The sequence below is a fragment of the Varroa destructor genome, unplaced genomic scaffold (assembly GCF_002443255.2).
Source record: "Varroa destructor unplaced genomic scaffold, Vdes_3.0 BEIS01000003.1, whole genome shotgun sequence".
Classification (NCBI taxonomy): Eukaryota; Metazoa; Arthropoda; class Arachnida; order Mesostigmata; family Varroidae; genus Varroa; species Varroa destructor.
The window spans coordinates 55,992,842-56,019,467 of NW_019211456.1; the positions used below are offsets into that span (position 1 = coordinate 55,992,842).

The window sequence follows — 26,626 nt, forward strand, 5'->3', positions numbered from 1 at the left end:
AACGTACGCTTATGCAACTGGACAAGCTGCAGGTGCATTTATCCACTGATACCAACAGCAACGATTGGGTAATGGCAGCCGCGATGATGCGCCACCGCCACCAGGTGGTGCTGATGCAAGCGTAGGGCTTGTAGTAGGACTGAGCTGGAGGTACCCGCGAAAGGGAAATGAGCGTCACTGAAAGATAGGGACCAGCAATGGAATTGCCTGCGTACAACAGTTTTTTTGTGCCGATCCTGTAGGTTGACACAACGGATTGCTCCGAGACTAATGGCCGACGCGTACATAAAATAAATAGTGATAATGTTTGATTAGCTTAGCAACATTTGAGCGTGTTTATTCAACTCGTGTGTTACATTTTCTTAGTGCTATTTTTTTTGGCGTAGTATATTTCGTTGAATTTTCCCGCTCATTGTTTTCGGCAACGAATTGACGAATTCGATTTGGCGGGGATATTTGTACGGAGCAGTTCGCTGTTTAACGAATTCCTGAATCTCGTTAGCAAGTTTGTCGTGGTCGTAGCTTGTGTAGTTTTCAGCCAGTACTATAAATGCTTTAACTATTTCGAAACGGTCCGGGTCAGACACACCGACGACAGCCGACTCAACCACAGCCGGATGCTCTAGTAAAACACTTTCGATTTCAAATGGCCCGATGCGGTATCCAGCTGATATGATAATATCATCTGCTCTACTAACAAACCACAAGTAACCGTCTTCATCTTGGTATACTTTATCACCAGTCAAGTAGTAACCGTTTTTAAAGGCATCGGCGTTTTTATCCTCGGCGTCCCTATAGCCTTTTAGAAGACCAATTGGTTTTACAGGCGACATGGAAAGTGCTAGCTGGCCAACCTCGCCCTGTTTCACTGGACTCAGATCATCATTTAGGATGACAACTTGGCACTCCTTCAAAGGGAGACCCATTGAACCTGGTTTAACTACAGAGCCATAAGGTGCACAAGCAACAACGATGGTTTCTGTCTGACCATACCCCTCCCTGATATAAATGTTTGTCAGAGCTTTCCAAGCATGAAGCGCTTCGGGATTAAGCGGTTCACCCGCACTCACGCAGTCATTAAGTGCCTTAAAGTTGAACAATCCGCTCTCTTTGTTGATTAATTGCCGGTAAACAGTGGGAGGGGCACAGAATTTAGTAATCGGGTAGTCTTGGAGGACTTTTAGGACATCGTACGGCGAAAATCGGGCCGACGTATCAACAAACGCACATGCTCTATACAGCCATGTTGAGAACGTCGCGTAAGCCACTTTTGCCCATCCCGTGTCCGCCAAGCACCAGAAAACATCAGTGTGTTTTAAGAAATATAAACGTTTACCCGTTATAACATGGGCTAATAGATAACTATGTGTATGCTCAACCATTTTGGGCTTTCCTGTTGTTCCACTAGTGAAAAATACAATGGCCGGGTCGTTCAATGAAGTATTGTAACCGTCGAAATCACCGGCGGACTCCATAAGTGAGGTTAAACTCATCCAACCAACTCCTTCATACGAAATCGACATCTTGTATTCAACTTCTGTGTTGACGGTTGCAAAATCGACATCACTGATCTTATTTGAAATTACCATTTTCGGTGTAAAGCGCTCAATCCGGTATCGCAGATCGTAGCCAGTTGCCTGCGTGGTGATGCTAGTAAATTCAATGCCGCATCTCACTAGGCCGAGCATGATGAACCAATATTCCGGGCACTTCGGTAAGCACAAGAGAATCCGGTCTCCTTTTTTAATTCCATAATTATGGAAAACACCGGCGATTCTCTTCGAGATTTGCGATAGCTCACGATACGTGTATGTTTTTGATCTCCCGTCCTGTATCATCCATAGAGCCGGTACGCTCTTGCGTAGTGGGCTTTCGTGTTTCGCCCAAAGATCAACGACATCACGAGTGAAGTTGAAACGTTCGGGAAAGCTACTTACATCTCCAGTTTCAATAGCACGCTTTACGCTGTCCTCGTTGTTAAGCACCCTGCTTGATACGTGGAGTGCCTTTCCAATGCTCGAGAAGATTCTCAAACGCGACGCCAACAACATTTTCGTGTACAATATAGCACAGTTAAGGTTAACCACTCACAAATGATCAGCGAATTCCAGTTTCCAAGTATTTTTTCTAAGACCTGGCAAAAACAGCCTTGCATGAAAGAGACGATTTTCGCTGTAAAATAACTGAGCTCGCGAAGTTACCTACGAAAATCTCCACCTCTTCATATGATGAGTTATCAATCAATTACTCATACGTAATATATAAGCACGCTTAGTTCTGCCTGCTTACCTTGGAACTAGTAAAAAATTATATAGATTTCATTAAGCCAGCTAGATACCACCGAAGGCAGTGAATGTGTTTTGCCCTCGTTAACCTGTGATCATTGCATCTGGGTTGCAGATGTGCCTAGAGAGGACAATGTCTGTCCGTATCTAGAAAGGTGATGCACAAAACGTTTCATTAGAGATATTTGCCTCTACACTGCAACAGGTCCCTTTCGACCGTTTCAGTTAGATTACTAGCAAACCTTCGTTTTAAGAAAACCACTCACATGGCAGTGATTAGAGATAGTGTTATCGTAATGATGCTCGAGTAATCGCAGTTGTATAGGCACAATAATAGATTCTAAAACACCGGTAGAATCACAGCTTTCCACTCGCGAGTGTGGGTTTCAGTACTTACATATTTAAAATTATTGCATCGTTATTCACTAATAATTTCGCATTGTATTTATCAACTTTAAAGTGATTTTGCTAGGTCGTTTTTTTGTCCTCTCTGCATCAGAAATAGGCTCTTTTTGTATAAACAGTCTGTTTCATTTAATAAACATAAATAGATGTATGCTAATCGATTTTGTATAACACAAATGCCAGGGTCGGAAGAATGGCAGCAATAACGTCAAAAAAGCTAAACAATAAATTAAAAATTAATCAATATTGTTTGTCATTGCATAGTAACATCCTAATGTCCTTAGACGATCCTTTAATGTATTTTACTTTATAATTATCTCACTTTGCTTTGAGTGATTTCTTATTCACACATTTCATAATGGTTCAAAACAACAATTAATTAAATCGAGTAAAAAAAGACTGCGCAAATTATTGAGGATGACAAATTAGAAAATACGAAAAAAAAAACAGTTGTTTTTTTAGATGTGGATTTTTTTGTATTACGAATACAGCTTATTCAAGTCATATTCTGAAATCCACTCACGACGGTCCCGTGTTTCATAACCTATTTGACAGAATCCACATGTGTTAGCCCTGGGTTTAATTCGAACAAAGTCAACGAAGTGTAGAATGTTTCCTTTATGCCCGGTGCTGTTAGGACGGCTCGGCCAGCAACAAGGTTCACAGATGCGTTCAAAGCAAATTTGAGATGTCTTGAAACAATCGTAAGCCTTGAAGAATGTCGGAATTTTATAGATTTGTGATAGTGTTTTTAATCATATTTCGTAATATCATGTTTTTGTTCCGTTATAGCAGCCTGTAATTTACGCCAAGGAAATGCTCAAACACATTTAGTGCCGCGAAAATTAGTTGTCAATTCTGTAAACTCTACTTATTCTATCTTAGCCCAAGTGGCAAACAATGCCGACTAACGTCTGTTTAGTAAACTATTATTGAGCATTCGTACCAGTTTCTTTTAGATTGTGTATTACGTTCTTGGTGTAAACGATCGTAGAGTATTTACGATCCTAGCGCTATAGAACTAATGAACTATTGTCATCTTGACCGCATCGATGCTATCACCCCTAGATCAAGATAGAAATATGGTAAACTATATAGGACATGTCCTATAAAAAGTAAGTTCTATTTATTTTGTTCTTACCTTAGTTAATGTGTGAATATTTATGTCAACTTGATTAAGAGGTTCATCTCTGGTAGGATGGTTTTTATTCCCATCTGCGAGAACACATTGGCGCGAAATAATGGTTTCCAGATTCGACACAAAACTGAATTTTCAAAAAACATTTTTCTCATTTTTGCCACGGAGTCAAGTATGGCCTTTCCTCCCGGAAAGTATGATTAAGGATTTCTAAGTTGTTCCAAGCTTCTTGCTGGCTTCGTTTCCCGAGCGTTTAAAAATTTAGCTAATATAATAATAAAAATGTATTTAAGCTTTCAATTTCTCAAAATAACTGAAGAATATACGCAGTGGCATGATAAGTTAGTGGTAGCACAGTATAGGCTTAATTGCAACAGAATGATTGACGTAGGGAAGTGGCACGCTGAATGTTATAAGATCATAGAAAGACGGATATATTCGATAGTGGAATCTCTAAATCAGAGTTTGTAGAACTGCCATTGAGGTCTGATAATGGAAGCGGCGTGCTTTAATTGCTAATGGGATAACACAGAAGTAATGAAATGATTCGAACAATAAAAAAGTGGACTGACTGAAACAACGTGGCGCAGATATTATTCGTCATTAACGTATATTTGTTTGAATGGAAATAAGTATGAATATTAACACCTGTCTTCAGCACCGCTTCAGCTGTAACTGCTAGCTTCTCCGTTGGTTGTCTACTTTTGTCCTTCCACGTCATCTGCGTGTGAACTTACCGATTTGGTTAGATGAAAAACTATACTGTTAACAGATAATGCCTAAAATAATTGGCAGATTTTGGGTTAATTCAACGAACGAGTTCTTCGAATCTCAAAAGTACCCGCTATAAATTTCGAAATTATCTTGGACAAATTCGCAACTAAGATCTAGCTGAATAATATGATTTTCGTACCTTTTTATGTAAACCCCATCCCTTAACTCCTAACATATTTAGATTCTAAACCAGTTTCAGTCCAAACGTCCAAGTAAACCCGTTTAAATCAATTTCATAGAGACTCAGGTCCTTCTTTACACACAGTAAATTGCTAACTAAAAAGTGCTTAATGACCTCCTTAATGACGCAACGTTTTTTATTTTAAGTCATTTGACACATTGTAAACACTCACTAGCAGTTCACTACCTAGATGTAAGTTATCATCCTTAATAACACAAAGCGTCAAAAATATATTTATACAGAACTAATCATATGCCCTATATTCACATGGTTAATAATCAATTATATCCAGGTCGCATGACGTTTCTTAGAAATTGAGCGGTAAGATTCTGTTACCAGCCGAAGTGATGGTCACATCCGGTCCCATACAAATCCTTCGGACGCCAATACTGAGCATACTGACACGGACTTTCAGGCCTGCAATAATCGTTAAACACGTCAAATATAATCAAACACAAAAGTAATAAATGAATATCATAGACTAATTCGTGTTAACATTTCTCGCTAAACTTAATTACTATTCAGAAAAATCCGTTTTTTTTCGCCTCAAAGAAAACCATTCCACAGGGCATTTTAGATGATCGTTATGGGTAAAGATTAGATTTTTATCATCTGTCAGCTATTTTGCTAGATTACCTTCTAGTTTCAATATTGCCCTATTGAGTTTATGATACCACGCTTACTTTTACACCAATAAACCTACTTTTAAATAAATATAATATCAAGTAACTTATTTTCAACATCAAATACAAGCTATAAGTGTGTTTCGACAATCGAGAAGAATCTTAATAAAAATAATAATAAATAGTAAAAGGGATTTCAAAGCTTATGATATACATTTTGGAAAAAACAGGCAGAAATTAAAAGCAAAGTAGAGTACATCAGGCATCAGTTTTTACTAGAAATTTTATGTAATTACAAATGTAACTTTAAATTAGCAAAGTATTTTTAACTGAATTTCCACAATATGAAATTACATTTGAATGTGTGTGGGCAATTGTATAATTTGTGTGAAAAAGCGATTTTGACGTTAAGTAACAATACTGCTATCATGATCGCTCGACATAATTTTCGGTAGCATCAACCGTCCACATGTGCGCATTCTCACACGAATCGCTTCATCATTCCGACGGTAGTCATCGTATATAACTACACGGATGAACCATTGTAACACCTTGTTTATATATATATGTATAGATATATATATATATATATATATATGGAAAGAACATATGATAAGAAACTATATAATACGACCCACGATATTTGAACGAATCAATGTGAATAAGTACAAAAAAAAGGAAGTAGTAAGATGCTAACTTAGTAAGGTAGGACGAAATTAAAACCACTTTAAACGAACAGACGGACGCTTAATATTGTTACGGTTCTACTGTTACCGCTCGAATCACTGATATCATTTAAACGGCTAGATACACAACTGATAAATTAGAAACGACCTCCTTAGGTTTAGGTATTTTTTAAATCGATTTTATAGAAAAGCAATCCGAACATGCTTTTTTTTATTCTAGTTGCACGCACTACAATTTCTTATCTTTATACAGTAATGTAAAAAAAAAAAAAAACTCCTTAAATTCTGATTTCTCGATTTCGATATATATATGACCAAAATCAATGATTAAGAGAGATAGGAGTTACTGTCTAAAACATGAGGTAGCTGTAAAGTAGAACTTTTTACTGTAAAAATAAGGAAGTCTAGGAAATTATAGAGTATTGAGTAGGTGAGTCGTACACCCAATAAACATACCTACGAATGCAGCAGCTGTCGAAAGTGGCAAAACCGAAATCAAAATTTGCCAGTTAAATTGTATTACAATTTTTTACAGCGTTGTGGAGGAAACAATACTCAAATGAAAAAAACAGTAGTCGTTTTTAAGGAAAAGCCACTGTCATGAATTTCGAAAACAGAATCTACCATTATCTATTATAGAGAAACACTACGATTTATTCAACTGAAAGGATTCGACCAAACATTGAATTTCTTAATAACGTTTGTTTACAGAAAACATGACATCTAGTCCCGAATGCTAACTTAAGCAACTTGTTGCCTGAACCAATATCATGTTAGGAAATATGGCTAGGACCGGTCAAACGAAAATCTTGAACAGCTGGTCGGTTTACATAGCCTTAGTTTGCCCGATTTTTTAAAAAGGGCGTAGGAAATGCTCGTTCACATGTTCTGCGACAAGATCATTAACGCTTCTTGGATTGACAAGGACGTAAGGACCTTATGAAAAGTCTTGCGTAAGTCTTGCAATGTCGACTGCTGCAGAACATTCGCAGGCTGTGGTTCTCCGCCGTTTCTGTACTTCGAAGCACATGTTACCGGCAGGGGCAAATCTTCTCTTAATGATATAGAGATAACGTGGATTTTTGCCCAACATTTTGCATCAACAGCCATGTGTCTCGTTCAAGAGACGCTGTATAGACGTTGCACTCGGACTAGCACATTTTTAGCATATCATAGAAAGCAATGCGACGAGCAAGTTGTACAATGTCAGTCATATACGGTTGAAATTGTCCCTAAAGCGTCCATGATTCTGCTTTAGACTGCAGCGCTGGCTTTTCTTTAGAAAATCACTGTGTTACTTGACGTGTACAAATATATAGGGTAAAGGTTGCCGTCAAACGAAACTAAATATATTTAACTTTTTTTTTTCAAAACAGAACTTCGAACGTCTGAACTTTGAACATCATATTGCAGTAACTTTAGTGCTTCCAAAAAGTATATAGATGCAAAACTTATACTCGTTTAACAAATCATATGTATCCGGTTGTTTCCCTATTACAGTTGTTGTATTATTATGTGTCTTTAGCGGGACTTGAGACAACAACTCCTGCTCGCAACCCCCTAATTATACCTACTAGTACATTGATACACATGTGCATTCATCTATAGTTTCTACAAAGCTATCTATATCGTCAAAAATATATGTAATTTACTTGCTGCCTTCGAGATACGATTATTATTATTATTATTTTTCACGTTACCAATGTGAATGCTGGTCATTGTCACGGGAGATCATAAGTTCAAATTTCTGTGACACTACACGTATACATACTGTACGGTAATTGGGAAATGAGAAAATAGGTTGGCATACTCACGGTAGATGGTCAGGGAGTCTAGTCGTGTGAAGTATAAAACCCTTCTTGTCGGGTACAGCCACGTAAAGTGGCACGGGAACGGGGACCGCGTGAATTGACTTGATTAACTTTGGAAGATACTTCTTCATCTTTTTGTGTACCACCTATAAGTTGATACATCAAAATGTACTTTATTTTCATTCGCAAAATATGGCCGCAAATAACTTTATTCGGTCACTGGGCCATGTTGTTTATTAGAACTGTATCTATCATAGCTCTAAGGTACTGATTGCAACACCACCTAAACTAATCGCAGTCCCGATAGCAGTGGAATAGTGTAACAGATTATCTACCGGTTATGATATGATGGGTTCCGCTACATTCTTGCTGAAGATGGCAACAAGGTAAACATTTCGCCAATATATTAACCTACTAATTAAAAACTAAATCAAGAAGTACCTAGAACTAGATCGACAGGTAACAAAATCGACACAATCGAGTTATTTAAAAACCCAAAGACAAATATCAATAACGATTAACAGAGACAAATTTACGATTCGAATATATTTCTATAATCACTTAAGATAAATATTTCCTCTTTTCGTTTATGGGTTTTGTATTCACCATGGGCACACGCTTGACCTCGTGCCTGTAACGTCACCATTTCTCTTTCGTTTCTTCCCAAACTTGGAAAATATCTATCAATTACTGGATATTTACATTTAATTATCGAACCACTACCTTAAGTGCTATGACGTGCTTCACTCCTTCGACGTGATGAGTACTCTCAGATAGGTGGATGAGGGCTGGTAAGATCAATAAACTTGAACAGAGCACATGCGGAAGTAGATTCATCCTTCACTAGGTGCAACAAACACGACATACAAAGAATGAGGAACGCTTATCTTACATTCGTTATCCGGGAAAGTTTTGTACTGGCATCGGTTTCATAGCTGTTATTTGTAGTTCGTTTTTTTTTCTATGTATACGTCTTACAATAGAAGGGAATAGTGGCACATTAACATTATTAGTTCACATTGACAATCGTAACATGTTACCATTTGTAAATCAGCATCCGGTTAGCCCATCAGAAAGTCAATCAATCGACCTATAATGTCTGCAGATACGTTTAATTCGTTTTTTGATACGTGTGCGTGCTAAAACTTGGTATTTTAATGAGGACCGGTTTTTAATACGTATTCTGCTTTGGAGAAATGGCGCAGTTATTCTCAATCCTGTTTATGTTGCTTTTCGGTATTTCATCAAAATTTTCATCTTCTCTTCCTAAATGGGTAGTGATATTTTAAAAATATAATAGACACGCATGAACCCCCAACCCACCTCCGCTTGAACAAAACGCGGAGCTTAAGTCATTGCATTATTCTGAACCAGATTGTGTAAACTGGCACATCGGTACTAGAAGCCATTGTACATACACAGAGCATAAACCATTGTAATAGATGAGATAATCTAAAAGTCACCACGTAAGTGTTGCATGCGAGCACAACTTCCGTAAAACTTAGTAACTGTCCGCTCCACCGAGACACGGGCAGACGTTAGCAAGTGCACTTGTACCTGGATGTGGCCAAACCTGAGGGTAAAGATTATACGTTCACACTATAAGCTCACGTAGTTGAATCGATTGAGCCGTTGCTAACGAACAAAGCGCGACACGGTTTACCACCAAAGGCATCTTCCTAGATCAAATTGTCTTTGTTCTCCACTACCGTCACCGTAACGACAACCATAATCAACAACTGTTGGCTCCACGGTCCGATCATGTGAAATTTCATTTGTGAGAGCTGCCGATTCTTTACGCTCACATCATAGCCCAGTCGTTATTGTCATGGTCACGGGGCTAACTGCCGCTGCTGAAGACCATGGCCCATGTCTCACACTGCTTCCCTTTGCACCGAGCCAGCCCCCACCACCCCCACAGACTCATTTAATCGCAGCGTTGTGGATCACTTGTTGACGACAAGCGACCATTACTTCACTGGTGGTTATGTCTTGCTGATAGAACGGGGCCCCTTATTGCCTAAATCGGGCAGCTTCTTTATTCCGTTTGTCTTTCTCTCCTCTTCAGTTTGCCTTCGGATCCGCATCACCTGATGCTTTGCTCTAACTTTCACATAAGTCCCGTAGCTAATGGAGTAATGATATCTATGAAGTGTTGTGGATGAAAACCCCCCGTTTGGTACCGCCGATAACGCTATTTGTGTTGCGATAGCCCGTCTGCAAACGCCGCCATCATCATCATCATCATCATCATCATCATCATCATCGTGATCAGCATAATCATTATGACAGTTTGACTGCTGCGTCACCAAGGTGGTTTCGCTCAGTTTACTGGATTAGCAGCAATTATATATCAATATTTTATCGCAAAAAGCTTTGATGATGCCAGCTGATGAGCCTATGGGAGATTTTTGTAACCGCTGTGTCAGCAGCAGTTCAAGGAACAAAAACAACAGACATGGCGGGCGAGGAGAAAGTGAACGAGACGTTGCGTCGATGGTCACTAATTGCCTCGGATCACAGGGACTGCGATTGGGCATACATAGTACGCACTTATGCAGAACGACGAAGTGATGTAAGCAGCGGCAATCGCTAGATAAGAAAACATCTAACGCTTTTATTGAGACACAGCTATGCCGCGAGCCCGAATCAAACAATCATGGAGCGTTAAGAAAAGCTTAATTTCAACGATGTATATATACGTAGATTAACGAACCGACTCCACGCCTGACGTAAATTTACTATGAGAAAGTATCTTTTGGGCGTGACATTACATTATGCGTTGGTGTGCTTTAAACATTCCAACCAGTAGCGCCGCCAGTGTTTCACACAGATCTTGATAAGTCGCCCAGATGGACTCACTCCACCTAGTGACATCTAATAAGGACTGTTCGGATATATTTGATAGTAACTAAGCAGTATATTTAACGGGATGCATAGAGGAACACAAACGTTCGAACAGCGTAGAATGTTACGAAACTGTCTCATATGTGTCGATCATTTTACCAGTAAACTCTGACATTTTCACACTCCACAAACGCCCTATGATTATCTAACATTGCACCATATTCCTCGAATATATAAGCAAATCATATTTTTCTTTGTCTTAGCCTCTTTCGCAGCTGTTTATTAGTCTGACATTTTTGTTAGTTAGCAAGGCGCGCTGTCCACGTATCGGGGCATTCGTATTTCGAAGCGATCGTTGAGTTGATACTGACGTCACAGATTTATAAACAGTTGTCGTTTTTTAGAATAACTTCATTTTGTGATAGCTTCAGTATTTAATTTAAGCGTAATTTAATTTCAACGACAATTAAAATTTGTACGCCACAGCTGTTCATTTACATCGAATCTCACAGCGTACCATGTTAATTATATTATTTCAACCGCAAGGTAATTTTGAATGACTACAGTTTTAAAATAGATACCGTTTCACTGCAGTGTTATTATTCACACGAACTCAATATAAATGAACAAATAAAATAACACCAGTAAACTGTACTTTAACCGTGTGGTTATATGATTTTTCAGGATTCTCAGTTGCAATCACTGATTGGCATGGAGTCATCATTATGCATTTTTAAAATCGCTTACATGAACAATGTATGTCTCAGCATGAACATTTTTATTGTTTATGTTAATGTTTCTTCGAAATTTTTGCATTTGCCTGTTTTCTCATCGAGCAATGCAATTATGAACGTTTGTTCGTGAAGGTAGTACCTTGAAATACCACATTGTCTGAGCTGTGCCAAAAATTCGAGAACTGTTTTCTAAAAACCATTGATCACCTTTAAGCTGTACACACGCACACACACTGATATCCCATTTTAGTAGAACTGTTACCAACTGGCAGCAGCAGCAGCAGCTGTTCTAACATTAAAATACTGAAAAATAAAACAGCAATTAAGGAAAAAATATCAAAAAGATATATTTCTCTTCGTTATATTGCTTGTAGATCTTAGTAAGTGCTATGCTTCTAATTGTTGATAGCAAAGCACGCTGAGTTAATTATCACCACGTTTCCTTCTCAACGCAATTTTTTTACAAGGTTAAGGGGTGTATTTATTCAAACTAGCTTATTTCTAGGGTTGACTGACTTTATTGTATTCTGCTTATTCGGCGAACGGCGAATGTTATAATCCTATTGACGTGGCGGTTCTTTTTGCAAGCTATTTATTATTTAGTTAAACTGTCTTCGACCGTTACTGTTTCTAATTCTCTATTTTTTGCTGGCTTACTTTACTTTAATTAACAGTCGTTGGCCATGATTATCGAGTTTTTCCACCTTCATATCTTTCTAGCAGTTGCAATGTTACGTTTTGAATATGCCTTACAAAACTCTATCAGCCACACTGTATTTTATTTCCTAAATCTGTTGCTTTTGTTCTGGAGGTTCTTCTAAGTAGATCTTCGCCTGCTATAGCTTCGTGTGTCTCAATTATTTAGTTAAAAGTTTTCTTCATAGTCTTGGCTATTCGTTCTGCTATATGGTGAAGTGAGCTGTTCGATAAAACCAAAAGATATCTTATAAATTGTGCTTATCTCATTTTAATTGCGCCTACGTAGCTTATACTATACGATGAACTAACCACTTGATCCTGTAGTATGGAAATTATTTCACCTTCAACTGTTGAACCATCTACGACACGAGCAAAATTTCGAGTTTAATTATATTGTTATTATAACAGTCTCGCGCATTTCTATTCTAAAAATTCTCATTCTTCAGACCACAGGCTTCTTCCACAGGCACTCTCGGTTTGTGTCAATTTTTGTTTTGCTTTCAAAATGAATCGCTTAAAAGTTCTAATTGAGATATGTTGAATTATCTGAATTCATCACCAGAACTTTCTATGACAATCTAAAGGTGTTAGTACTTATTTGGTCAATTTTGATCGAAAAACTGCACCGCGGACGCTTACGTCTGCCTAGGCGCCTAACACCAAATCTTATTAACGGTGGTTCTCTTCATGGACATACGCGTATGAGCTGCTTTGAATTAAGATAACGACTAATATGTTAACCATTTCATTTATATGAGTAAAAGATAATTAGTCTGCTTTGCAAATAACACATTCCAGACGAACTGTTTGTTTTCCTGCGATGCACTAAAAAAAGATCCTAAATGGCTATATGTAACTTATTTACAACAAAAAAAAAATTTGTGTTTACAAAACGAAACACTAATTGAAAACACAAGTTACAAGTCGTATAGACTTTTTTTTTAAATATTTCGTAGTTTTTCGCTCCAAGCCGATTCAAAACATAGGAGACTGCCTTAAGTTGAACCTAAGTGGTTTTTGTGTCTGTGTATAGGTGCATACCGTTTTTATGACAGTGACATGCCACAGCCTTCTAGAAGGCCATGGTTATCCCTGTTACTGCGGAAAGTTTAATTTTAGCTTCAACGAACTCTTGTTACTGTGGAAAGGTTCAATGGAAAAAATATTGAGAGGCGCGGTCGAACTTAAACCTGCCGTAGTTAGTTATATTTCTATTTATTATTTTTAGCTCTATGGCGAAATGTACCATAATAGTAAAATCATCTTTAGCCTAAAGCTATAGATAATATGTTTTGATGATCACCATTATTTAATTTCAATCATTATCAACAGATCTGGTTAACCGTTTGACAAGTTTGTCTTGTCTCCAACAAAAAACGATTAGGGTGGCTTTTTTCTACAGAAAAAAAGGTACATTAAATTCCGAAATCAATTACTACTAGGACATATAGTCGGCATGTTACAATCACACTCTCAGTCCTGAATTTTCGGTGCGTGTGTCTGTTGCAACCTTCGTGATCTGCTCTCTTGCTTATTTTTTTTTCACTGTTTGTATCGAAATTGACGGCTACCGGCTTGAGATTTTGAGATCGGAAAGCCTGCTTGCAGATCAGTCTGAAATTGTTACGTACGTGTACTCTCTTTATAGAGCAACGATTTGAAACAACACAGAATTTGTCTTCTAAGCAAGTCATAGTGCTAAAGCCCTGCTACAGTGCACACCCTTTAAGCGGAGCTTATCCCCCACTAACGCTCGTGCTTACAACGTAATCTTCTCTCATATGTACACTCACAAATCGCAAATAGTCTGTTATGTGCTTAAAGATGCAATTCAAAAGCTGGAGGTAGAATGTATACATAAAGAGTCGATTCCATTATTAATAATTAAAATAAGCCATTTCGAGCCGTTTTCATAGTACCGAAAAAGTCTTCAAACGAAAAGCAACGACAGTCTCAGTCTAATCAACAAAGGTTGTTTCTATGTAATTGAAATAGCACTATATTTACACGGGTTTATATCATTACATATGAGCAGTACCAAGTTATACCGATCGCGTTAAGAAACAATGACAGAAGCAGCCTCTTTGCGTACAACAAAACTATCTATGCGATTGTTCTATAGAATAGCGAAGAAGTTATTTTTTTTTTATAAATAATGCCTACTTAGAAATCAGAATATTTCTGAACTACAACTTGGGAACATAAAATAACGCGCATTCGCAGTTACAATCCTAAAAGGTAGCTCTGTTCAGTTTTTTCAGCTTTCTCGTTTAGAAGTTAGTGTAGACTTCCAAAGTTCTAGTTTAATCGAAATTGCATTATTAAGTGCATTAGTATGGTTAAGCCTACCGTACGCACTTTTGTTGTATCTCGTTTGCGACAGATTTAGCGGTAAAAATTGAACTCTACAAACCGAGTCGTATAGAACCAACCGAAATGTGAAAACACGAGCGGCGCCCCTTTCCTATTATAGTTTTTCTTTTCATGCTGTTGCATATATCTGTTACGGCCTTTCTGATCGCTCTGCATGTACAACTGATTTAACATGAAGCGTCGATGACTGTACTGCTGTAATATATGTCTCAGGCAGCACAGTCACTCTACAATAGACGGATAACATGCCCATAGGGGATTTGTGGGTTACTATGCTTTTTGCCATTTCTCATTGTACAGCCACTGCAAAACTCTTGCGCCGATTCAGTTTATCCTCGCGTCAATTAACAATTTGGGACTTTTATTGCAGAGTTTAACCAACATTGTAATGAGAGGAATAAACCCTCCAGGCCTCAAATGAACTTTTAATCCATCACTACTGCGGTTTTTTTTTCCCAGGCTAGCTTACTACGATACTTTCAAAATGACTTAAGCTAGACGATAATAATATTTGGATGGCCGATCGCGTGCAGCAGTCGTTTGCGACTCCGCTCAATAGGTAAACTCCCAAGTCTAGCTTAGGAAAGTTCCCTTCATTAGTGTGAATCACCAGGGGACCATCCTATCCTAAACTATATGTTGACTTAAGACACGCTTCGCATATCATTCCCACGAAAGCTGGTAGGCCCTTATTGAACAATTGGTAAAGACATATTGGCTCTTCGTTCACAGAGAAGCGTTATCGTTATTAGAGTATCCTATCATATACAGAATGCGTCAAGCTTTTTAATTTATTAATCAACATGTACTTTCGAGAGGTAATGTGTGCAATTAACCTTGACATATATGAATAAACCTATTCTCTTCTGTATTATTGCATTGTGCTTTTGCCTAAATACCGTTAGAAATAGAGTGGTGACTCCGACTGCGTGTCAATCAGGACCAAATATTACTAGTTATTATACCAAAAATTACTAGTACATAATTCTAAATTGAGACTTTCAATGATTTAGGCAACAAATTTTAAAAAAGCGCTTGCCTGCAATCAGTGCCATGTTTTTGCAATCGAGATCTACCATTTGGAGTTTGCAAAATATTATATTTGTTTTTAGTTCAAGACAATAAAGAGGCAAGTTCCATTCCTTAAAATCATAGAGTTGTAAATGCCTACGCAAGGCAAGCTTAGGAAATTAGAGATTATCTATGGAGTGTAATTTTGTCAAATTCGTAGCAGCCCAGTAAAAAAAAAAAGTATATTCTGCCCGTGTTGCAGTGCCATACGAAAAAGATTAATGATGGTGTGTTCAAATCATCTGTTGTTCGAGGTTACTGCACATCAACCTAGATAATAAACTGATGTCTGCAAGACATTTTTTAGACAGAGGTAAAAATTTCAAGATAGTTTTGATTGAAGTACTAGGCTGAGCATACTGTCTGTAAATAGGTGTTATATCTCATTTATTTGCACCCAGAAGTCTTGGATGATGTTGATGTTTGTATTTCAATTGGGTTTTTGTTATAGAATCTGGCCTCAGAGGTTTTACTAATTTAATCTTTGCAAATGTATTTGTGTCGTCTGTGAGTGTTAATACGGCAGAGACGTTCCCATCATGAACAGGATATAGGTATTAGGACGAGAACTGGGCTCAAAACAGTTCTTCATCGAACACCAAAAGATACCCTGCAAACTTAATCTAGAATAATCTTCACAATTGGCAACATCAAACAACATACCAACCATTGTTCTTCATCAGGAAAAATCCATGTCTGTATTTATGTGCCACATATTCCTTCTGTCCTTAGTAACCTATATCAAAGATCTATTGTGGACAAAAGAATGAGCGAGAGAAAAAATAAATGTTACAAAGTATTTAAGTGAATACAGTAAATAATGGTTCCAACAGACCGCATCCTCCGAAAAGCTTAGAAAAAAGAAAAAGGACATCATCGGAATCGCTAAGTAAGGGTACATAGAGAAGTACATATTGTATGCAACTATAGTAAATGGGTGTTAGAAGAAGAGACTTGAACTGACAAAAGAAAATTCAGCAATAGAAGTGCATCAGTATTAGATAAATGCAGTCTATCGATCGTTCCAAATGGCAAATGCTAATTTTAGCTACCATAAATACGACAGATGAATCCCCAGAATACACCTCACGGTCTGGCTAAAGTGAAGCTATAAATGTCAGGCCTTTTTCACCGTCATGATCTTCTCCCCTATACATTGCGTAATTTTAGGGCATCTCCATCTTCCCCATTAAACTAGAAGACATGGTTTTGTGTATGCTGACCTAATATAGAATATATAAAACTATATAGAAACCTAATATAAAACCATCATAACTTACATCGGCAACCCACATAGGCAGGTTTATAAAAGAGAAAAGTTCTCAAGTTTGAAGTGAAATCAGACAATACTCAATGTGAAAGCAGGAAGCGAACGATGAGATAGATGTAGCATTTTAATGGAAAAAAACACTGAAATGTAATGCTAATATACGAAATAACTAATAGGTCATATATATAGGATAATAAGATAAGATATATGCATAAGGTTATATATAGTTGCAATATTAACATTGGCAGGATTATGTGTGATACTGCGATGATAATATATAATTTGCTCGTAATTACACACTGATTTTTATCTAACTTCTAATAGGGAAAAGTTCATGCAAAAAAGAAACGCTGATTATATATATTTTTATATACTAACATGTACAAGCCTTACTTACATATGACAATACATATGTACTACGCATAGTGTATACTGCACGGACCAGCAAGCTTTGTCTCGCATCTGTTTTGATGTTGACCAATTTACCTCATCTGATTTCTCATCTAAGGCAACGGAAGCAATGGGTCGAATACACATTTCGTTACAATTACCCCGTCCCGCCTCACCCGTTTCCCTCCTGAAGCTATATCCTTAGCCTATCCTAATATGTTCATCAGTGTTTTAAACCTTCACCATGAATACTTACAGATGCTTTTTGACGTTTTTCCCGGAAAATGAGTGAGGGAAATAATCACCTCATGAGTCACTATGACCGCTCAATTAATATATATCATAAATGCTTTGAAAAAATCACTCGGGAGCAGCTCGAAATGCATGTTCTTCTTATTGTTGTATGGAAATATGTAAGTACTGTGTTTTTAGCATGGTCGTCGCAATTGACGTTGAGGAAAGCTCTATAACACAGAAGCTACATTTTCGATCACCAATTTTTAATTTAGGTATATGAGCATGCCCTGCATCTCAGTTCAATTCATCGAGAGTTTTTGATTGATACTGAGAACGACTCCCTCTACATAGACTTCCATGTGAAATGAAAATTTTCACCTAAACATATAGTTTTTAGCCTTTTTCAGTTCGAAATATCGATTTTGGCCGTATGAAGATGCGCTCTATTAAACTCAAGTGCAAATCGAAATCTGTCAATTGGCTATCGGTATCGAGTGTATCATTGAGAAAGTGGTACCTTGCATCAAACGTATTTTGGATATTTTTATGTTCCTCTCAAAAAAATTTTTGGGAAACAAACTGTATTACCAAAATATTCGCCATATCAGCCACGCTAGCTTTTTCAGTCGACATTTATTAGAAATTCGCTCATAGAATATTTACAATTTCCCTCGGAACAAATGTTTACCCTATTGCTACAAAGAACAACTAGATATCACGTTTGCATTTCAATTTTTATACCGAAATATCCATTTTAGATGTGAAGACATGTACTGGATGTTTACTCGAAACCCGCGGGCATCGCTTCGAGCTTGTCCCGCGTTAATTTAATGAACTAATTTAATTTGTCCATATGAAATTATTGTAGCTACAATTACAATAGTTACGCTTAAATCCAACACTCCAGTTAGCATTCATTAAATATTTACTTAAAAAGTCGCTCGAAATCATTCAAGGGTTCGTTTTTACCCCATTATTGCATAGGCAAATCGATACGACCTATTGATATATCGGATATTTTTACATCGATATATGCGTGTAGGTATAGCGATACATATACTACTCGACATCTATCGTGTGATAGAAAAAAGCACTTCTTCTACATAGAATATTACGTTAAAGTTTTATTTTTTAAGCGGCATTTTCAATGAGACAAAACAGGATTCAGGTATAAGATCATATATTATATTTCATTCAGCTCATTATGAACAGTTGACTGGTGCAAAGAAATATTTTTTCCTTTGTGTACATTAATGTTATTTCCGAATCATACAAGCGAAATAACTGACACATCCAGTGTTTTGCCCTTTCCATGCAAAAATATCTATGCCAGATAAAAGAAGTTTACTCAGCTTGTCGGGATCTATTGACTGGTTAAAGAAAGGCCAGGAAAAAATGGTACATTACATAGAAAATATGTCTCAGATATTTTGATATTTCTCTCTAAAATGACAAAAAACGATTACACAGAATAGATTATCACCCAATTGCCGCGTCGAAGAAATAGATATGGGGGTTTGGTCTTTAAGTTTTTCGCCTCCTTCTCGCCAAAATAATAATTGTAGATACAAAGACATGTATAGGGTTTTCGCTCAGTACGTCGAGATCCCTTGATTGGTAGTAAAAAAAATCACCTTACCCTTTTAAGCTTTACCCCTTGAAATAGCGTTTCGACTTAAAAACTGTGACATGTTCCGATTTCTCGACAACAGCCTTTGACTGATGTAAATTAACGAAAACTTACCTCCTACATGAATTATCATGTATTTATTTGACTAGCATTTTGTTCATTTTTCAAATCTCAGTAAAACATAGCTCTATCAACACATAAAAAATATTTCGAAAAAAACATTAAAGAACTATTTCAAAGACGTAGGTTATAGTCTGGCAGATACTTGCAGTAAATGTAGAATTTGATTTGCGCTACATCTAACCAAATAAACTATGATTCAATAGCAGATATGCACCTCCTCGTTGCAACTGATTTGAGATCTCACCTCTTACGTTATAGTAATTGTGTTTTGTTTATTTTGTTGCGGTTGCTCCACAAATCCCGTTCTCCTACTGAAATAATCTAAGAGCTCGTTAGTAGACTGCACGTACCTCACCGATGGAAATAATTGAACTGTTTTAAAATTGCTAATACAAAGCCACATAACTGGCACAACCTTCACTGGTGTACGCAGACGCTAGCCAACCCGGTTTCGCACCCTCTTACAGTTATTATTACTCTATGATTACTTCGATTAATCGTATCACCGGAACAAAAGCATTCATTTGATCAAAGTAAATGAAATATATATGTCGAATTGGTTCAGATTTTATCAATTATTTCGCAACTTAATGAAATGAGGCACACGCCTCCTGTATGTATTCGTATATTTGCAATTAATGAACTCGGATGGTTTATATGTCGTGAACCATTTTGTCAAAAATCTTCACGCTACAGTAAATAAAAAAGTGAAAATTCGAAAATTTGTCTCAAAATTAAATTTTGCGCGCATTGTATGAAGCTTTCCCATATGAACCTTTCCCATATTTCCAACAGTTATTGAGCAAACCACAAAAAGCGTTTAGTTTTCCCGGATGACGCTCTTTGGAAAAAAGAATTTCGCTTGGTAAAAAAATACTCCTACAATAGACATTTTACGTGCAGATTTTCCCAAGATGAAACTCGATGATGACCCAGAAAAATCGATCGACCACTCTACAAAGTCGATTTACGTTGAACAAAGAGAAAAAGGATTTAAGATTTTTAGCAGTTTACAAGTGCTATCCGCAGCCGTTACCCACACCTTTTTTGCTATCAAATATATATTTTATACATATATACATTTTACCTTATCTTTGAACGGGTAAAAGGCTAGTTACATTTACCATCGAGGTAACATCGAGTAACGACCGACTACTCTTTAAGAGCGGTAACCTAATAGCTTCTCCTGCAATATAGTTTAAAAACAAATTTTCATCTAATATTCTTTCAATATAATTTTCATAAAGGTGCGACGTTGTTTGCAAACATAGAAAATCAGGAAGAAGTTACTGGCATAGGTTTACAACTAACTAAACTAAGATTACACTGTCTCTATGAATTACTGAAATAAAAATTCCCTCTGGGGGAAAAGTATTTGTCCAATCGGCTCCATTTTCTGCGATAAAGAAAGATAACTCTAGCGATCCACAAAATAGTCAAGCAAATTGGTGCCCTCTGAGGGATATTGTCTTGAATCGGGTAAACTTTCGGACCTAAATTTTCAATACTTATATATACATATAGGCGTAACGAGTAATATCACAATTGTTTAGTAAAGGTGGCTGGGATCAGTGATAAATATAAGGGACCGTCTGACATCGTATAAGTAAGCTAGTCGCAGCTTTGTCGCTGACAGCATTTAATGGCAGCAAGGTTCGGACAAGCCAAGACTAATGGACAAATAATTGAGAGAAAGAGCCATATGAGGGAACTGGGGTAGTCTGCGGTCTACCCTGAGAGCTCTTAGGAGTGAGGGTTTCTGTGTTTTAGCGATGAGGGACAATTGTCTCCTCTACTTTCAGCTCTCAGAAAGTGTTATCCAGTGATATGATTCGAGCCTTAAAGGTTCCACTGTGCTACTTCGGAAATACGGTGCGATCGTGACGGGCAAGGCGGTCTGTTTCACGTAACAAGAGATCATGGGTTATATTAATCGAAGCCACAACGAGTGCATTTCAAAAGCTGTTGAATATTCACAACGCCGGCTTCAGACTCCACGATTGACAGTAAAAAATTAAAGCTCAGTTTGAACAAGCAAACTGTGCCACGCGGGAGTTCGAGCATGTTACCCGAGTCTGATGGTGGAAAGATGGAACGGGCAGGGCCAAGGTTTTCCGAAAAATCGCAACCTTGCTGTCATAGGCCTTTTACTAAGTGGCGCTACCTATCACAAAGCTATGTGCTTGCCTCGCCTAAAGGACAACAGCTGGATGCAAGGAACAAATAGTCCCATGTTGTGCGATATACTCTGGTAACAGGACCAGGTGTGAAGATGTGCGCAGCAAAGTTAACAATATTCCAAAAGTTTTTAACTAATGATTACCTAGGTTAGTGTTTATTTCTAGAACTAATGCGGGGCGTTTTTTGACCGAAGAATCAACTATTAATCATGCTGTTGCATTATCGTGTTTTCACACCAAGAAAAGTCAAGTGATCACAGTAATGAGGAATAGGGAAAAAGGGGTGTTGACAGTATTTCCTGTTCCCTTACGTCCACTGCCGAGTATGAAAAAGGCCATCACACGAAAGAACACGTCTCGTCAGATGAGCGTCACACATTCACCTTTGCTGCTTTGTAATCGCACGTGCCTACTTAACGTATTTCTCTCTATCCGAATAAGGTGATATCAAGAACGAAATTAATGAGTACCCGTCGGTAAGTTCTTGTCGGCTTTTCAAACGGAAGTGGGCGAGAACACAGCGACATTTTGGTATCGCTATGCGTGAAGTGAGGTATTGCCGTCGACACCGGCTACGATAACTTTCAAACCTTTACAAAACTTTTCTCCGACTTCCCCAATCACTTGGGCCGTTACAGCTGCGGCAATACCGGCTTCCGCCCTGCATCTTTCTTTCGCGTTATCTCTAACTTCGTCTTCTTTTTCCTTCGTTGACTCAAGCCTTCTATTCCTCAGCTTCTCTTTCCCTATATCTGCGTCTCCCTGTATCATCCTTCCATGTACTTCGTTGTGCTTCTTGCCTTTTCTGCCTTGACTGAATCGCATCTCCAAGCCATCGGTGCTCCACCAGCCATTGCTACCCTGCAGTGGTATCCTTATTCTCGCTGCTTTAGCCCTCGGTCCTCTGGAAGCAATGTGTGCATAAGAGGGAAGCCACAGCCAAGAGCCCCACACCGTCGAGGTGGCAGCAGTAGAAGCTGCCGGTGGCTGCCGTTCGGGGGGTCGTGGAGGCAGTTCTCTGCAGAAGTTAACTCTGCATCGCTGTTTTGCTGGAAGATTCTTTTCTATTTCTCGCTCTCTAAGTCCCTCTCTATCTCTGAAATGATCCTTCTTTTTCTCTGGACGAGTCTTCCTTTGCCGTTTACCGTTCTCTGCCTAAAAGAGCAAAGCGACAGGCCCGAAACGGCGAGCGCGATCCTATGCGAAGCCACCGGCGCAGTTTCGGCGGTGGCTGTAACAGCAGCATCACCATCAACAGCGCTGCGAGTCGCGTACCGAACTGCTCCACGCCCGTTTTGTGGTGCGAGACTCTCCACTTCGCAAGCTAGCTCACTTGCTTACTAGCTTAGCAGCACAGCAATGCATGCTTCTGCAGCAGCTAGCACTGCTGCCGCTGCTGGTCTGGCGAAGCTTGCCGTACTGCTCACTGCGTTGAAGTCTGTGGACCGGCAGCTGAGTGCTTGCCGTGTGTGCATGTCGTCGTCGTCGTCAGCAACTTCTAGCGACGACGACAACAGCACCAGTAGCGGGGGTAGCGAGTGGCAGAGGTATGTCTGGAATGTGCTCAAATGTGCTCACTCCCTCGTCTTCCCCCGCTTGAACCCCAGCCCAGGCTGCGTCGCCTGGACTTCCCCAGTCAGCCGATACCCGGTTGCCGGCGCCCTGTCCCTTCGTCAGCAGCCTGCACTACTACTGCTAGTAGTGTTACAACTACTACTAGTGATGGCGGTGGTAGCGTACCCAGTCTTGATGCCGCTCCTAAGGGCTTCTCTTTGAAAGCGTCTACTATCTACCTAAACATCAGCCATACTCTCGGCTTTGATGCCACTCTTCTCGCAGCCAAATAAGCCCAGAGCCCAACGCGGCGGGCCCAAGGGCGGGACACGCATCGCATACGAATACGAACATTGGAGCTGCTACCGTCCCATAATCATAATATCCATAGCCCCTTCTTCTTCTTCTTCCCAAGGCTCAAACCTTCTTCACTCATAGCCAGACCAGCAGACGGTAGTATACTACTGCTGCCCCCAAAAGTCTATTTGCAGTAGATAATGACATCATTTCTATCTACTCTCAGCATAAATTGATGCCAGCCCAACCCCCTTGCAAGACTACGAAAATTCGACAGAATACATTAACTTGCCTCCTAAGAATCATGCGCAAACAAAGCCTGTAGGACTTGTTACACTCTCACCGTTTCCAAATTTCCAAAAGTTAGTGACCATTAACATTTAACCCCGTGTATATTATAGAGTGATCTCAAAATGTTTATAATGTAATGGCTTTTGCAGTTGTGCCAATGTAGTTGTTAGAGCAGGGCAACATCGCACCGGACTGCTGGACTAGCGTTGTTTATATAATTCTATCATTCCATATTATCATCACCAGTATGCATGCACCTGAGGAACGTCGTTCTTCATTTTTTCGCCGTTAACGCGAACAGATGTCCAACAATGACGCTGCAAGCATTCCTAAAACGTTTGATAAAACTTTCTCGAAGAAAGACCGCTTAATATCTATATAAACTATATGTGTATATACCTCATTACGCCGTTTCACTAACTATAAATCTGCTGTACATCGAAATAAGCATTTTTGAGATCTTACAAACTGTAGAATCTATTTCAATATATGATAGTAATTTTAGTGCAAAAACTTTTATGAACCAGAGAAACATGGCGGAACCAGATATGAAGTGATCGATCAATTTTTAATACGACGACGCCGCCGCCGCCTTTGCAAATCCTTAATCACTATAGATAAGGTACAAATACCGTAGATACAGACATTAGTATCACCTTCTTATACATTAGTTTAACAAATTGATTGACATTACTTTAATATATGCTTATTTTTTTTTTTAGAATTAAACGATGACGAAAAGCAAACAAAAGAATATCAAATAAACTGTGATAGAAAAAATCTGCGCGTAATTACAACGTGTCTTAACGGTGTCTTCATTCTCATCGAAAACTTTTCTTGTCTTCAAAAGAGCAAAAGATGCCGAAAAATAGCACGCCAAACCATCTCATATTTAAAATATTATAGCATATTTAGCCTCTCGCAACTTACTTCACTCCTCATGTGCCTCTATCGGAAATGAAAAAATTGGCGCCTTTGATATCCAAACGCAATTCAATGGCTATCGTGAAACACTTTCGTTAATCAAATTTGTGTGAATAACTACAACGTTTAATTAGAAGAGTTCGACAGAATCAATTAATAATTACAGATGAGTAGTAAGATGATTTTATAAGAAACTAATAGAGTAAATTTAAAGGCGTTCTAGCCAAGGTAAAGTATCATAATCTAAATAAATCGTATTTTATTAGATAGATAATTCTGCTTTCCTGCTTTTTGTCCGTGGCACAGTGAAAACAACTTTACTTCCCTATAAGCAAGTAAAATGAACATAACTTCTAGATGATTGTCCAGTACTTTTATTTAGGGATTAGACTCTTATCTGATTGTCCTGACTTCAGCAGGGTTCTTCACTCGATATCTCAACAATTAAATCTATGACAGGAAACAAGTAATTCTTAGCTTCTTAATTTCATTATACATGTATAACTCTTTCTATAGAGGTATATAACCATCCAAGACACCACACCGATAGATCAACCTTAAAACAGTCATTTTCTAACGGCTTTGCCATGTTTGCTAGTATTTGTAGTTAACGGTACAAGCCGTTAATTATAAAGCATACCGTAGGCTAAGCTTAGGTAAGTTAGTTTCCCCTTCCAAGATCACGTATTTTTCGCCGTCAATATATTACTTTTTTAAGCTTAACATATTGTACTTCTCAATTTGGAATTGTTCCGATGTGAATGATTTAAACTACAATGGGGTCCATCACAGGAAACCTAGCCATTCAGTAATGACGCAATCAAAATAATATAGAGCTTTTATAATATAATATATGATTATTTTTATGCTTTACTTCTAAAACTATATCTAAGCAATAATAGATATGTTAATGCTTTTCCTTACGTGCTGAAAGAGTCATTTCGAACGGTTTATCTGGATGACTCGATTAAAGCGGGCCTTAATTTCGATATCAACAACCTAGGTGTACGAAAGATTGTCTTTTGAGCCCTTTAAATTCAATCGCTATATAGGATCTTTCGACTAGCTTCAGAAAAGTCTTTCTCATATTTTTGAGAAGCCGCATGAAAAGGAAAAAAGTGTCAATACCGAGCAAAAAAGAGGTTTTTTTTAATTTTTGTAAGGGTTTGTCCAGCACATAAACACTGGGTAATAGCGGATCTTTTCTCAAGTTTCGAAAATGACACATCATTGTTAGCCATGACGAGTTTGTTTTGTTCTAGATAGGGCTGGCTTTTGTCTGTTATTAAGAGTAGATGTTGAATGGACGCCCATTATAACAAATAGCCTGCCTGCGAAAGTTTTACTTAATTTGAACGTACCGGTCTATAAGTAATGAAAAAGAATTTCTATGTAAACATCATTCTCTAGTCAACAACCACAATAAATATGTTAAACAGATAAAAATTGGCAAGAAGAGCGACTGCTGACGGCTGATGAAAAGGTCAACGTCCAGTCCCCTCGTTCATCATTGTCATGAACGTTTCAAAAAAAAGAAAGAGAATGCGCATTTACTGCCACCGCTTACACATAGTGAAGCAATACGATTCGGGACGAAAAAAGGAGCTAGTTTGATTCCACTTATCATCTATTGTCATTCAAAGGAAGGCTGAATATTTTTCTGTTGTGTTCTGAACATTCTGTTGTGTAAAACTGTGATATGCAATCCGATTGCTATATATTACGTATATAGGGTGGAGCGAAAGACACTTGACAGCTTTATAATCTTCATTTTACATTTATACAAAATAAATACACACAATATACATGTATTTGTTGTATGTCACGGAAATTTCTTCCAGGATCTGTACCTAGAAGATTTCCACAAAGAATACTCTTATGCTTGTCCGATTCGGAAGTAATTGCAAATATGTCTCAATAAAGCTATGTTTAGCCATTCAAATTTCCTAGGTATTGACAATACCACGGAATACCTTCGAATAGCAATAGAATAGATCATCGAAAAACTTGCTGCCGTGTATTAGAATGTGTATTTCGATCTTTTGGTATTCGGAACTGTATCAGACATATCTCAGGTTTTCTGTCCGACTTATGGTGCAAAAT

General features: G+C 38.2%; 2 protein-coding genes across 29 annotated transcripts in view; both read right to left on the reverse strand.

Annotated features, from left to right (window-relative positions):
- Nucleotides 1-306: 306 nt before the first annotated feature.
- Nucleotides 307-2,501, reverse strand: LOC111247701 (acyl-coenzyme A synthetase ACSM3, mitochondrial-like). The gene has a single exon (XM_022798959.2). The coding sequence runs from the start codon at nt 2,049-2,051 to the stop codon at nt 369-371; it is 1,683 nt and encodes a 560-aa protein (XP_022654694.1). The 5' UTR covers nt 2,052-2,501; the 3' UTR covers nt 307-368.
- Nucleotides 2,502-4,893: 2,392 nt separating this feature from the next.
- Nucleotides 4,894-26,626, reverse strand: part of LOC111248198 (uncharacterized) — a 36,217-nt gene continuing 14,484 nt past the window's right edge. For 10 of the 28 annotated variants that reach the window (XM_086984354.1, XM_086984351.1, XM_086984357.1 and 7 more), the window contains 3 exons: nt 8,627-8,746; nt 7,907-8,049; nt 4,894-5,200 (listed from right to left, as the gene is read on the reverse strand). In XM_086984354.1, coding sequence (XP_086840480.1) covers nt 5,116-5,200; nt 7,907-8,049; nt 8,627-8,740 — 342 coding nt within the window. In that variant the 5' untranslated portion in view covers nt 8,741-8,746 and the 3' untranslated portion in view covers nt 4,894-5,115. The other 18 variants (XM_086984365.1, XM_086984363.1, XM_086984361.1 and 15 more) reach the window with 9 other exon arrangements.

Coding starts and splice junctions, on each gene's coding strand:
- LOC111247701 (XM_022798959.2), bottom strand. CDS start 2,051: ATGTTGTTGGCGTCGCGTTTGAGAATCTTCTCGAGCATTGGAAAGGCA.